Raw genomic sequence first — 15,174 nt, 5'->3', positions numbered from 1 at the left:
CTGGAAGGGAAGGGCAGGAAGCCGAGAGTCAGGAATCCTGGGATAGTGGCGGACTTGAAGTTGGCTTTGGTGAAGGCTGGGAATCGCGGGGGACGCGGACTGAGATTTGGAAGGTTGGAGGAGCGTCCTGGGACTGGGCCTACCTTCTCCTTGGAAGGGCGGGAAGAGGCGGACAGCGGCCCCTATTTTGGAGGACCCGGCCTGAGATGTGATCCCGGAGTGTTTTTTCTTCCCTACGAGTGAGGGTCACCTTTCACCCCTTTCCTGGGGTAGGAGAATCCACGACCATTCCACGGGCCGAGCAGCACTTAGCTCTTTGGACCCCGCTGCCATGGAGGTCACTGATACTGGGAAAACCTACAGGGGTCACAACTGCTTTTTGATGGGATGGAGCTCGGGCGCCAAGAACAGTCGAAACACGCCCCCCGCGTCCCATAGATGAACGTGGGAATGAATGTAACTCAGTGAGAAAGATACTAGACTTAAAATCATTTTAAGGCAAAGCCGAGCTCCTGGGGCGCGGGCGCTCAGAGCCCTCACCGCCTGCCCTTAACTGACATGGCGCCCTCACGGTCGGCATTTCCGGCGGGTCCTTCCGAGGGCCCCTGCGGTGATTCTATCACTCGGCTTCCTTCCCGGCCTGCCTCGCGCCCAGGCTGGGCTGGGCCAGAGCAGCCCAAGATGGCCGACTTCGAGGATCGGGTGTCGGATGAGGAGAAGGTAAGGGGTGCGCCTCTCTTTCTTACCTCTTCCTGCGGCAGGGAACAGGGACCCGATCGGCAGCGGGGGGAGCCCTTGCAATGTCCTCAGGAAAAAGAAGCTTCTTGACCGGTGGTGGCGTACTCTGCAGCTGGGACGTTTCCCTCTGGAGGGGCTTTCCTTTGCCTCACGGTGGCCCCAGTTCCCCATTCCTCAACTCTTCTTTTCCTCCTGGGCCTGAGGCACAGCCCAGTGGCCATCCTGCAAGAGAAGAGACTGCCTAACCGAAATCGTGATTGTGGACTCTCTTCTGCGGTTAAGAGCGGACGATGGTGATGTGGCGACATATCAAGAGGCAGTTCTTTTACCGCCTTTAGCTGTTGGGGCTTACCCCATCCCCCCATTTTTAGACATAGTTGAGGCTAATTTAGGGCGAGTCACTTCCTGATCCGTGTGGCCTCTTCACTTCCCTTTTACTCCTCCCTCCTCAGGAAGTGATTTTGTTGTCACGACTTCTCGACAGTCAGATGTTCCCATATGTTGTCCTCCTCTCACCTATCCACCTCGTTCCTTTCTACTGTCGACAGAATTTGCAGTAATACATGTTTAAACCTAAGGGCATTTGCTTAAGAATTTGATCATCACTCTTTCCTGTAGACACGTCTTGATTGTACGTGCGTATATTCGGTGACTCCGTCCCTTACGTCTTACATCTTCCTAAAGATCGTTTTAGAAAAATAGTTTTATATTTCTTGTTAACAAATCAAGAATAGCCAGCACGTTTTTTTTTATAACTATAGAAAGGTTTAGTATACCACAAAAACCTCTGTTAACACATTCATATATGGACAGAGCATCGTGCCTTCTTTGATGCTCCCTGAGGTCTCTTTGATTACAGTTGTTAGTGTATAATTTGTATAGTTATTTCTTAAAAAATGGCCTAAACACGAGAGCATATTCTACATTAGATGGAGTAATTTGTTTTCTAACAACTGCACACCTTAATAATGTGTCAGGCTTTTCAGTAAATATGTGATTTTTAGGGTCTTAGAATTTAGAATGGTTTCTCTAGAGATGACTCGTTTTAGGTCAAGAGTTATGTCTTTTATTTCCCACAGTAACTCTTAGAAATGTGCACCCTTTAGTGCTCTGTAAATGTTATCTGGGCTCTTTCTTTTTTTAATAAAAGAGATTGAGGCTGCGGAGGGAACTGTTGATGATCTGGGAGTCCTCCGTACACACAATAATTTGATACATGCATGGCATGCCGTTTTGAAATGCTCGAGAAGGTACAAAACACTCAACAAGCCATTGAACAACACTTTTAGCATTAGGTTTTCGCTTTCCTGAAAGTTCTCATAAATGTATAGGACTGGGGGGAAAGGCATCTTATGTGTATGAGCTTATGCTGGAGTGAAAACTATAATAAAATGTTCAATCGAAGGCAAATAGCTGTGACTCAGATTAAATTAGACTACAGTGAAAATCATGAATAACAAAACGTGTTAGTCCAACTGATGGCCCACTTGTTAAGAAAATATTGATAAAACAAAATTTCCCTAATTTAAAAAACTTTATTGTACTCAAGAGATTCTACAGTTATCAGTGATACATTTAGGAATGTTAGGTTTTTGTCTCTGTCGTTAGGTTAGAATGCTTTTTTTTTTTGCATTGCAAGTATTTAATAATTTTTTTTACAACATGCATAATTTCAGACTGGTGGTTAATTAGGAATTACTTCAATACTTGCAAACCCGTCTGCCTCAGGATTTAGTCATAATGCACGAATCTAAGTCAGTAAAATTAAAGAACAGCAACAGCTCATCTAATCCTTTATATTCCTTCGTGATCAGCAAGATGCATAAAAGAATGCCTTAAAGGGCTAAAATAGATTGATGAGTAAAACGTGAATTTCTTTCTAAAGCAACATTTCTAACGATATATTTAAACCAAAGGTCCCACTTTATAGAAGCAAAATTCTTAATTCAGGCTGCCTCTATTTTTAGCCATTTGCCACTAAGCTCCTTTAAAAATGTTATATTCCTCAACAGTGTTTTTTGCTTTTTTGTTTTTTTTACCATGTTTGGAGATGACGGAATACTTGAAGATGTCACGTGTATACAGCTGGCATTTTGCCTAAGATCAACTTGTTTTAAGATAATCTTTTGTTACATTTTTATTTACTAGGGAGTACTTGTAGCATTCAAGATTAAGTCTGGGTTATTTGTTTGATCAATAACTGAATGTACACTAGAGATGTATTTGAGAGCTGAAATTTTGGATAAATTTTCACCAGCATTATTTCTTTTAGCAAATTGAAAAATGTGGGCTTAATTTCAAATAATAAACACATTAGTAAATAGTAAGCCTCGTAAAAGAAAGATCATATTTTGTTCCTGTTCGAAAGACTAAAACGTTTGTTTGAAAGAATGGTAGCATGAACTTTCACTCAACTACTCGTTTAATGTGGAAAAAGAGACAAAATACGCTGAGGGAATAGAACTGCATAGTTAAACGCGACAGTTCCGGACATACTTGGAGACATCTCGGTTTTGACAATGACTTCTCCACGCCACCCAGGCTTTAATGCCTTGTTCACTGACAACCCTCTTTGCACAGGTGATGGCTTGAGTGATGTCATCTTTCAGCAAAGCGCTGCAGGGTATGTGACAGGCGTTAACTGATCTTGGGGTTTTGCCATCCTCACACCAGTAGCGGCTGTTGGTCTGAAATATCCCTTAATCAGTGCTTTTGCTTGGACGATTATAGTTTGTAGCCCGTGTGTTATAGTTACTTTCCCATTTCATCAAACACATCCCATTATCTGAGCTTTCAGGGTGTCATCCTCTTTTTGCTGGCCTTGTCTCCACGCTGATGGCTGACTGATCAGGGTGGTGCCTGCTGAAGGCTGAGACGGCTGGATTAAGTTCGTTTTGATGGGAGATCTCCAGGGCAAGAAAAAGCCTCCTGACACAGAACAGATTCTCAATAGATAGCTAGATCTGGCCATTAATATTCGTAGCCTCTGCTGCAGCATCAGGAGTTTAATCATACTTCAAAAATACCATGTTTTCTTTGTTTGCTGACTTTACCTTGTAGAATTTTCCTCTGAGAAAAAGAGACAGAATTTTGTTCTAATCTGGTTGAAAAGCCACAGCTGCATCTTACTTTATGACAAATTGACTGTTTCATCACTTTGCATCTGGGCATCTACTTCTTAATGGTCATTTCGTCGGCCCGTGTGCTGGGAGGGGGCAGGGCGTGGACCCCCAGCTCTGACCTGGGTGGGAGACCCTACTCTGCGCCGACAGCCTCGGCGGCTGCGCCTACAAGGCCTCTCTCCGGCCCCTAGAATGCTTTTTTTAGTTGAACTTGGGAAAATACATATGTATTTCAAAGTGCAAATTAAGATGTCTTTGGATATTTTCAATGTTTGAATTAATAACATTAATAGTCTTGATTTTTGTAACAGCAGATCTTTGACCAGTTTCCTCTTATCTCCTAGCTGCTTTTTTTGGTTAATTTTAATAATGTAACAGGCAAATCAAAATTCAAATTAGAAGGGTAAATCTGCCCCAAAATACTGATGAATTTCTTATTTAGTAAACAGTTTTTAGAGTAACCACCTTTCTTCATTAGTGTGAATAATTAAGAATAGCTGATAACAATTCAGGTTTCATATAATAAATCTATATGATTTGAGATTACTGAAATTTTGTTAGATTTGTATTTCTAGAGATGAAACTGGTCTGTATTTCTCTGTTGTGGATCTGTAAGTAAAAAGAAAGGGCTTTGATTTGCAAGATTCCAGTTCTCCTTCAGCTTCATGCTATCTTGTCCCACTTTCCTCCATGCCTCTGATTGCTTTTAGCCAAACTCAAGAATTGAGAAAGTGTTTTTCCAACAAGACTTGTCAATATGAATGCATTAGCATTCATAAACAATAATCCTTAAAACTTAAAAATAAGTAATCTTATAAAACTTGGACAACCAAGGCACTGTTGAGACAGGGACCATGGATGTAGTCAGAGTAGGGTGAGGGCCTCTGTAGGGGGCAGGGCAGAATATTTGCAGTCAGAGCAATGTAAACTACATGCAAGGAAACCCCCCAGCTAAACTCTCTCTTTAGCATACTAAAAGGCCCAGGCCTATGTGCTGTCTTTCCTCCTTCAGATCTGATGAAGTGATTCTGCAGGCTGGGCAACTAATATAGCAAGTAAGCCCAGGAATAAACAACACAGTAAAAGGCAGGAAGGATTCCACCTTAAAGATAAGATTGCATTTTATTACCCAAGAAGTTAAGACGTTAGAAATTCTTAACTTACTCTTTAGCAAACAATACCTCAGCCCACCTTGGGAGCTGAGCAGGTGGCCTTGTTTCATATGCCCCCAGACCAAGATGCTGGTATCTCAGAAGTTGCTTGTGTTAAGTTAATTCTAAATATTCAGGGACCACTTAACAAGTCCACACCCCCTAAGTTTTTTTCATGTTCTCGAAAAATCCTCAGCTGCCTATAAAACCCCCTAAACAACGCACCACTACAGACTCTCTTGTCCCCTCCTGGCATGAGCCGGGAGTTCTGTCTTTTTGCCGTATCTCTAAATAAAAGCCTGTACCTTGCTCTCCTACCTTGACTGTTTGTGAAGCTCTTTCTTCGGCTCCACAAACAAGAACCCCGGCATCACTGTTACAAACAAATTTTAGAAATCAGGGTATATTCAGCCTTAATTTGCATTGATTGTTCCTTGCAGGAACTCTAAAGTTTCCTTTTTTTTCTCTTTTTAAATAAGACCTCAACTGCATTAGATTTAAGTTTTGTTTTTCATATATGTTTTTGTCTTGTCATGATGCCGAGTATATTTTAATACTGTTTCTTCTCTTACATTTTCCAAAAGCAGTGAACCCAGAGGTGAATTTAATGATGATGGTCTTGCAAGTATTTCTGTAAAAGCTAGTAAGATCAACTGTTCTCATAACTGCTGAAGTTTGTATCACTTTATAAAGAGGAAGTTGAGTTTTTTAACTTATGCATTGTTACCTGAAATGGTCATAATGAACTGCCTAAATAAAACAGGAAGTTGAAAGTGTAGTAACTTGCAGAAATAAACGCTTTTAGTCTTATCCTTGAGTTCACTTGCTGAAAATGAGCTCTGCTCTTGTAGTTACTTTTATTATTTGGATCCAAATGCTTAACAAGATCAAAATGACAAGGTACTATAAATAGGAAATTTAAAATACGAGATGAACTCTTTGAGTTCTTTGCACTGTTTCCTTTATTTCATGATTCAGTGTTTTTTAAGTGCAGAGACAACTTTAAGACTGGAAAAGAGTGTAATTAGCATTTTCCTCCCTTTAGCCTAACTAGTAGAATTTTTGTGTACCACCTCAAAAATACCACAACTGAGAAATGGATCTGTATGCTTTAAGTTTAGACAAGGTGTCATTTTTAAGGCACTATTTGACAAACAGGTTTATCAAAATTATTCAGTAGAGATGTAGAAAATGTTATAATAGATACAGAAATTTGAGGGCTCTGTGATAGCTCATGAAAAATATTTCTACTTCTGAACTTAAACTGGATTTCCTTGGTTGTGAATTACCTCCTTAATTTACAAGATGAGTTATTACCCTTATAGGAAGAAAAAATCCCTAAAGCTAATTTGCCATGGGGGTTTTCTCACAAGTTATTGTTAAGTGTTAATGTGGCCATTCTTTTATCTTCCCTTTTTTTGTTAGCTGAATAGTAATCATATAAGCTATTACAAAATCCTTGGACAGGAGCATAAAGCCTAAACGGGTGCAAACTCAGATGCCCAATCTTTGGTTAAGAATGTAGGTTTATTATAATTTATTCTAAAACGTGTTTTATTAGGACCAGTCTTACTGCTAAGCAAAGGGTAGTTAAATTTTTTTCTAAAATTTAGACCCCAGGTTTGTCTGACTCAGAAGCCATGCTTGCTCATTACATCGTTTTTTCCATGTAACCATGAATGAAAAAGCTAGAATAGAGGCATCCATTTAATGATTTATAAATGAAGTATTGTGATGGAGTGGGAAAGAACGGTTCTGAGTGTCAGGAGGTTTGGCCTCTCCCTACTGTGCCTTTAGCTACCAGTGTGATTTTAGAAAAATCAATCTCTATGGGCTTCAGTTTTCTTCTGAAATAAGGAAGTAAGGAGAATTGGATCAAACTGAGCCAACAAGTTAAATGAACTTCTTCAAACCCTAATTTAAGAAGTCTCTATTTAAAAATTGAAACGGTAAAATATTCCAGGAGTTTGTGTCATTGTCTGCTTCTGCACATTTGCCTTGATAAGGAAACTGAATTCCTTGGTAACTGAGACCATGTCTTTTTATCTAGTGCCTAGCATACTACCAGTAACATAATGTAGGTACAACTTATCAGTATGAAAGAGACCAATCAATCATACTTCATTCATTTTCATATTTCCCAGTTCATGCTCCCTCATCTCTCCACACCCCCTGCCCCTCAGCTATTTCTGGTAATTCCAGATATTTGTGTTCAGGACTGTGTCCACTCTCGGTATTCTGCTGTGCCACTACTGGGAACATTCCGACCCCCTGGGAGCATTTTTCCTAATAAATACCATAAAGCCACAAAGCATTGTGTATATCTAAATGACTATGTATATATACTTGTAGCCTTGCTGAACCCCTGATAAAAGTATTTCCTTCATCTGCTTTAAGCTCTCTCCTTTAGAGCTCAGAAACTAAAGGATCATCTATCTTCTCTTTTGCTCTTTTCTCTCTCAGTGTGTGAATTTCTCTCTTCTTGGGGAAAAAAAAAAAAGTTAAGGTCCTTATATGGATCACCTCCTGAAAATAAAAACCCTGGATAGGAGAAATTAGTCATGATACTGAAGACAATATGGCTACTTGGGAATTTCTGCACTAATCATTTTATTAGCAATAAATCTAAAACGTACTTACTATTATTTTCCCGTCTTCCTTCGTCAGAAATCCCTGACAACTTCTGCATATCTGTTCATCTGCCTTGCTGTCTTTTAGTCACAGTCTCAAAATATTAGCATCCTCTCTCTTGCCCTTAGCCTCTCCTCTTTTCTTCAATTAGTACTTCAGTCCTCTAAATTCTTTCTTCCTATTGTTAGATTTCTGTTCCTTCATTTCCATCACTTTTAAAAAAAATTATTTTAGGTGTATAGGAACTATAATCACATGTTTAAAATTAAAATGTAGGAAAGGTTGCGAATAAAAAGCCCTTCCCATCCCTCTCTTCCAGCCACCAAGTTCCTGAGAGGCAGCCAGTCTTTTGTATCTTTTCTATTCTGTGCCTACATAAAAAGACAAATACAGTTTTCACTGAATATGTCCAATCTGTCCACATTACTACTATCATTTATCTTCATTCAGAACCTTTGATTTATTTAGGTACATACAATAAAATACACAAATGTTAGTGTACTTGATGAGTTTTGATGTCTGACCACTCACATAAACACCACCCAGATCACGGTAATTCTCACTGATTTCCCCCCCTCATCTGTATTACCCATTCCCCTATCCTCTTCCCTATGGTAACCATCAGTCTCTTATCTGAGTCAGTTTCTTTTCTTTCTTTCTTTCTTTTTTATTAAGGTATGATTGTTATACACTCTTCTGAAGGTTTCACGTGAAAAAGCAATGTGGTTACTACATTTACCCATATTATCAAGTCCCCACCCATACACCAGTTGCTGTCACTGTCCATCAGTGCAGCAAGATGTAGCAGACTCACTCTGTGCCTTCTCTGTGCTACACTGTTCTCCCTGTGATCCCCCACACCATGTGCACTAAACATAATACCCTCAATTCCGTTCTCCCTCTCTCCCCACCTGCCCTGCCACACCCCTCCCCTTTGGTAACCACGAGTTCATTCTTGAAGTCTCTGAGTCTGCTGCCATTTTGTTCCTTCAGTTTTGCTTCATTGTTATACTCCACAAATGAGGGAAATCATTTGGCATTTGTCTTTCTCTGCCTGGCTTATTTCACTGAGCATAATGTCCTCCAGCTCCATCCATGTTGTTGCAAATTGTAGGATTTGTTTCTTTCTTATGGCTGGCTGAATAATATTCCATTCTGTATATGTACCACATCTTCTTTATCCATTCATCTGCTGATGGACACTTAGGTTGCTTCCATATCTTGGCTATTGTAAAAAGTGCTGCGATTAACAGGGGTGCATATGCCTTTTTGAATCTGAGAAGTTGTATTCTTTGGGTAAATTCCAAGGAGTGGGATTCACGGGTCAAATGGTATTTCTATTATTAGTTTTTTGAGGAACATCCGTATTGCTTTCCACAATGCTTGAACTAGCTTACATTCCCACCAGAAGTGTAGGAGAGTTCCCCTTTCTCTGCATTCTCGCCAGCATTTGTTGTTCTTAGGTTTTTCAATGCTGGCCATCCTTACTGGTGTGAGGTGATATCTCATTGTGGTTTTAATTTGCATTTCCCTAATAATTAGTGATGTGGAGCATCTTCTCATGTGTCTTTGACCATCTGAATTTCTTCTTTGGAGAACTGTCTCTTCATATCCTCTGCCCATTTGTTAATCAGGTTATTTGCTTTTTGGGTGGTAAGGCGTGTAAGGTCTTTATATATTTTGGATATTAACCCCTTGTTGGATATGTCATTTTAGCAATATATTCTCCCATACTGTAGGATGCCTTTTCTATTGATGGTGTCCTTTGCTGTACAGAAACTTTTTAGTTTAATGTAGTCCCATGAGTTCATTTTTGCTTTTGTTTCCCTTTTTCAATGAGATGCAATCAGGAAGAAGTTGCTCATGCTTATATTCAGGAGATGTTTGCCTGTATTGCCTTGTGAGAGTTTTATGGTTTCATGATGCACATTCAAGTCTTTAATCCATTTCGAGTTTACTTTTGTGTATGCAGTTAGACAGTAATCCAGTTTCATTCTCTTGCATGTAGCTGTCCAGTTTTGCCAACACCAGCTGTTAAAGAGGTTGGCATTTCCCCATTGTATGTCAATGGCTCTTTTATCATATATTAATTGACCATATATGGTTGGGTTTATATCAGGCCTCTTTAGTCTGTTCCATTGGTCTACAGGTCTGTTCTTGTGCCTGTACCAAATTGTCTTGACTACCCTGGCTTTGTAGTAGAGCTTGAAGTTGGGAAGCATAATTCCTCCTGCTTTATTCTTCCTTCTCAGGATTACTTTGGCTATTCGGGGTCTTTTGTGGTTCCATATGAATTTTAGGACGATTTTCTCTAGTTTGTTGAAGAATGCTTTTGGTATTTTGTTAGGAATTACATTGAATCTGTAGATTGCTTTAGGCAGGATGGCCATTTTGACAATATTAATTCTTCCTATCCACGAGCACGGGATGTGTTTCCATTTTTTGGTATCTTCTTTAATTTCTCTCATGAGTGTCTTGTAGTTTTCAGAGTATGGGTCTTTCACTTCCTTTGTTCGGTTTATTCCTACATATTTTATTCTTTCTGATGCAACTATGAATGAAATTGTTTTCCTGATTTCTCTCTCTGCTAGTTCATTGTTAGTGTCTAGGAATGCACAGATTTCTGTGTATTAATTTTGTATCCTGTAACTTTGCTGAATTCAGATATTAGATCTAGTAGTTTTGGAGTGGATTCTTAAGGGTTTTTTATGTACAATATCATGTCATCTGCAAACAGGGACAGTTTAACTTCTTCCTTGCCAATTTGGATGCCTTTTATTTCTTTGTGTTGTCTGATTGCCGTGGCTAGGACCTCCAGTACTATGTTGAATAGAAGTGGGGAAACTAGGCATCCTTGTCTTGTTCCCAATCATAAAGGAAAAGTTTTCAACTTCTCACTGTTGAGTATAATGTTGGCTGTGGGTTTCTCATATATGGCCTTTATTACGTTCAGGAACTTGTCTTCTGTACCCATTTTGTTGAGAGTTTTTATCATGAATGGATGTTGAATTTTTTCAAATGCTTTTTTCAGCATCTATGGAGATGATCATGTGGTTTTTGTCCTTTTTGTTGATGTGGTGGATGATGTTGATAGATTTTTGAATGTTGTATTATCCTTGCATCCCTGGAATAAATCCTACTTGATCATAATGTATGATCTTTCTGATGTATTTTTGAATTTGGTTTGTTGAGTATTTTTGCATCTATGTTCATCAGGGATACTGGTCTGTAATTTTCTTTTTTGGTGGGGTCTTTGCCTGGTTTTGGTATTAGAGTGATGCTGGCCTCATAGAATGAGTTTGGAAGTACTCCCTCTTCTTCTTTTTGGAAAACTTTAAGGAGGATGGGTATTAGGTCTTTACTAAATGTTTGATAAAATTCAGCGGTGAAGTCATCTATCTGGTCCAGGCATGTTGTTCTTAGGTAGTTTTTTTATTACCAATTCAATTTCATTGCTGGTAATTGTTCTGTTCAGATTTTCTGTTTCTTCCTTGGTCAGCCTTGGAAGGTTATCTATTTCTGGAAAGTTGTCCATTTCTTCTAGGTTATCCAGTTTGGTAGCATATACTTTTTCATAGTATTCTCTAATAATTCTTTGTGTTTCTGTGGTGTCCATCGTGATTTTTCCTTTCTCATTTCTGATTCTGTTTATGTGTATAGACTCTCTTTTTTTCTTGATAAGTTTGGCTAGGGCTTTATCTATTTTGTTTATTTTCTCGAAGAACCAGCTCTTGCTTTCATTATTCTTTCTATTGTTTATCCTTCTCAATTTTATTTATTTCTGCTTTAATCTTTATTATGTCCCTCCTTCTACTGACTTTGGGCCTCATTTGTTCTTCTTTTTCTAGTTTCATTAATTGTGAGTTTAGGCTGCTTATATGGATTGTTCTTCTTTCCTGAGGTAGGCCTGTATTGCAATATACTTTCCTCTTAGCACAGCCTTGGCTGCATCTCAGAGACTTTGCGGTGTTGAATTATTGTTGTCATTTGTCTCCATATATTGGTTGATCTCTATTTTTATTTGCTCATTGATCCATTGGTTATTTAGGAGCGTGTTATTAAGCCTCCATGTGTTTGTGGGATTTTTCATTTTGCGTAACTTATTTCTAGTTTCATACCTTTGTGGTCTGTGAAACTGGTTGGTACAATTTCAGTCTTTTTGAATTTATTGAGGCTCATTTTGTGGCCTAGTATGTTATCTATTCTTGAAAATGTTCCATGTGCACTAGAGAAGAATGTGTATTCTGCTGCTTTTGGGTGTAGAGTTGTATAGATGTCTGTTAGGTTCATCTGTTCTAATGTGTTATTCAGTGCCTCTGTCTCCTGACTTCCATTCTATTTCCCCTTTTAATTCAGTTAGGATTTGTTTCACATATGTAGGTGCTCCTGTGTTGGGCACATAGTTATTTATAATGGTTATACCTTCTTGTTGGATTGACCCCTTCATCATTATGTAATGTCCTTCTTTGTCACTTGTGACTTTCTTTGTTTTGAAGTCCATTTGTCTGATACAAGTACTATGACTCCTTTTTTCTCCCTATTAGTTGCATGAAATATCTTTTTCCATCCCTTCACTTTTAGTCTGTATATGTTTTTGGATTTAAAGTGAGTTTCTTGTAGGAAGCATATAAATGGGTCTTGTTTTTTTATCCTTTCAGTGACTCTTTGTCTTTTGATTGGTGCATTCAGACCATTTACATTTAGGGTGATTATTGATAGGTATGTACTTATTGCCATTGCAGAGTTTAGATTCGTAGTTACCAAAGCTTCAAGGTTAACTTCCTTACTATGTAAAAATCTAACTTAACTCACTTAATATGCTATTACAGACACAATCTAAAGGTTCTTTTCTGTTTCTCCTCCTTTTTCTTCCTCCTCCATTCTTTATATATTAGGTATCATATTCTGTACTCTTTGTCTATTCCTTGATTGACTTTGGGGATAGTTAATTTTGCATTTGCTTAGTAATTAGCTGTTCTGCTTTCTTTACTGTGGTTTTATTTCCTCTGGTGACAGCTATTAAACCTTAGGAACACTTCCATCTGTAGCAGTCCCTCCAAAATAGACTGTAGAGATGGTTTGTGGAAGGTAAATTATCTGAGCTTTTGCTTATCTGGAAATTGTTTAATCTGTCCTTCAAATTTGAATGATAATCTTACCTGGTAATCTTGGTTCCAGGCCCTTCTGATTCATTGCATTAAATACATCATGCCACTCCCTTCTGGCCTGTAAAGTTTCTGCTGAGAAGTCTGATGTTAGCCTGATGGGCTTTCCTTTGTATGTGATCTTATTTCTCTCTCTGTCTACTTTTAATAGTCTGTCCTTATCCTTGATCTTTACCATTTTAATTACTGTATGTCTTGGTGTTGTCTTCCTTGGGTCCCTTTTGTTGGGAGATCTGTGGATCTCCATGGCCTGAGAGACTGTTTCCTTACCCAAATTGGGAAGTTTTCAGCAATTACTTCCTCAAAGACACTTTCTATCCCTTTCTCTCTCTTCTTCTTCTTCTGGTACCCCTATAATGTGAATATTGTTCCATTTGGATTGGTCACACAGTTCTCTCAATATTCTTTCATTCTTAGAGATCCTTTTTTCTCTCTGTGCCTCAGCTTCTTGGTATTCCTCTTCTCTAGTTTCTATTTCATTTATCGTCTCCTCCACCATATCCAGTCCGCTTTTAATTCCCTCCATTGTATTGTGCTTTTCAACGATTGGATCTCTGACTGGAATTCATTCCTGAGTTCTTGGATATCTTTCTGTACCTCCATTAGCATGTTGATTATTTTTATTTTGAACTCCGTTTCAGGAAGAGTCATGAAGTCCATGTCATCTTTCTCAGGAGCTGTATTAATTTTACGCTGAACCGGGTTCCTTTGACGTTTCATATTTGTATATAGCGCCCTCTAGTGTTCAGAAGCTCTACTATCTGGAGCTGCTCAAGCCCTGAAGCAACGTTGGGGGTCACAGGGGAGTGGTATTGGTGCCTGGGGGGAGGAAAGAGATGTTTCCCTACATCCCGGCCACTATGCCTGTCTCCACTGCCTGAACTAGTAGGCCGAGCAGACAGACATAAGCCTCTCTGCCTTGCATTTGTAGTTGCTGTAGAGTGATCTTCCCTCTTGCTGGCCTAACGCCAGAGTAGAGTTTGCTGGTTTGTGAGCCAGATGGGGCTGGCTGGGAGAAAGGCGCAGTAAGCTGCCTATCACGGAGGGGTCCCTGGAGCTGTGTAGCCAGCCAGGGAGCTGGAGCACCTGGAAATCGTGAAAGCTCCCAACTTGCTTGTCAGAGTGCACCCGGACAATTTTGTCTGCCTGTCCTTTCTCCTGAGCAGTAAGCTCTGTGCAATTGCCCCTTTAGCTGCTCTCCTGCTAAGGGCTTCCTTGTTAGGAAGTCTCTCAGACTGCCCGCCCTTCCTTTGTCCCAGAGCAGCCAGATATGGATCTCTGCTTTCCACAAGCGGCCAGAATCTCAGTCTCTCCAGGAATTCCGCGTGTCCTAGCTTTCTAATCCCCCGATCATGAGAGTATCATGAAAGCACCACAAAATGTAGGTTCGTGCTCCCAGAATAGATCTGTGGAGTTAGGTATTCAGCAGTCCCAGGCCTCCACTCCCTCCCTGCTCTGTTTCTCTTCCTCCCGCCAGTGAGCTGGGTTGGGGGAAGGGCTTGGGTCCTTCCAGGCCACAGCTTTGGTACGTTACCCTGTTCCATGAGGGCTGCTCTTTTCTCCAGGTGTATGCAATCTGGTGCAGTCCTCATTCCTGGTGCTCTTTCAGGATTAGCTGTATTAATTATGGTTTCCTATTATATGCAGTTTTAGGAGGAAGCTTCTGTCTCACCTCTCAAGCCACCATCTTTAATCCTCTCCAATTTTTTTCTATTTGTTCATTTGGTTTTTAGATTCCACATAAAACTGAAAACAGGGTATTTGTCTTTGTCTGACTTATTTAACTTAGTAGAATACCCTTTAGGTCCATCCAATGTTGTCTCTAATGGTAAAATTTCACTCTTTTATTATGGCTGAGTAATATTCCATTGTATATATGTATACTACATCTTTTTTTATTTTCAGAAATCTTTTCTTATGCTTGAATTTAACATCATTCTTAATTGTTCTCCTTGCCTCCAGCCTCTCCTTTCTATGCTTCCACTGATTTACCACAATTCCTTACAATACTAAATTTTGAGCTGTATGTAAAATTAATCTTTGCTATAACTGCACATTCATATTTGTTAGAGTAGTGTTTATGAGATGGAATGTTCAGTTGAGTGAATCATAGTACACAGCAGGTCATGGGTATAACATACAAGCAAAAAGACAGAATGATGCTAGGCTGCACCAAAGAAAGGTGGCAGTTTTATTGATAGGTGAGAGAACTTTGCTTTGTGAATTCTTGTTTTGCATCTAGGTAACTTACAAGTGCTTCATATGTGCTAGATAATTCATGTATTAATTGTATCCATCTCAAAACATCTGCATTGGCTACATAATTTGTATTATCTCCGTTTTTACATTTCAGTAAACTGAGGCACA

The 15,174-nt window shown here is 39.4% G+C and overlaps 2 protein-coding genes across 15 annotated transcripts in view; one reads left to right on the top strand and one right to left on the bottom strand.

Moving 5' to 3' along the window:
• ST7L (suppression of tumorigenicity 7 like) overlaps window positions 1-3,549 on the bottom strand; it is a 177,920-nt gene extending 174,371 nt beyond the window's left edge. For 10 of the 13 annotated variants that reach the window (XR_008997084.1, XM_036921528.2, XM_036921526.2 and 7 more), the window contains exon 1: window positions 747-3,548. Coding sequence is in view for 12 of the 13 variants with exons in the window: in XM_036921528.2 (XP_036777423.2) it covers window positions 747-909 (163 nt within the window). In the remaining variant the exon portion in view is untranslated. Of the gene's footprint in view, window positions 1-746 lie in introns of all 13 variants that reach the window. The other 3 variants (XM_036921525.2, XM_057500532.1, XM_057500533.1) reach the window with 1 other exon arrangement.
• Window positions 19-15,174, top strand: part of CAPZA1 (capping actin protein of muscle Z-line subunit alpha 1) — a 66,622-nt gene continuing 51,466 nt past the window's right edge. The window contains exon 1 of one of the 2 annotated variants that reach the window (XM_057500537.1): window positions 19-720. In XM_057500537.1, coding sequence (XP_057356520.1) covers window positions 559-720 — 162 coding nt within the window. In that variant the 5' untranslated portion in view covers window positions 19-558. The remainder of the gene's footprint in view (window positions 721-15,174) is intronic. The other variant, XM_036921537.2, reaches the window with a different exon arrangement.

This window comes from Manis pentadactyla, chromosome 4 (genome assembly GCF_030020395.1).
Source record: "Manis pentadactyla isolate mManPen7 chromosome 4, mManPen7.hap1, whole genome shotgun sequence".
NCBI classification, from domain to species: domain Eukaryota; kingdom Metazoa; phylum Chordata; class Mammalia; order Pholidota; family Manidae; genus Manis; species Manis pentadactyla.
Note: the sequence above shows the minus strand (reverse complement) of the source record. Positions and strands in the feature narration are given on the sequence as shown.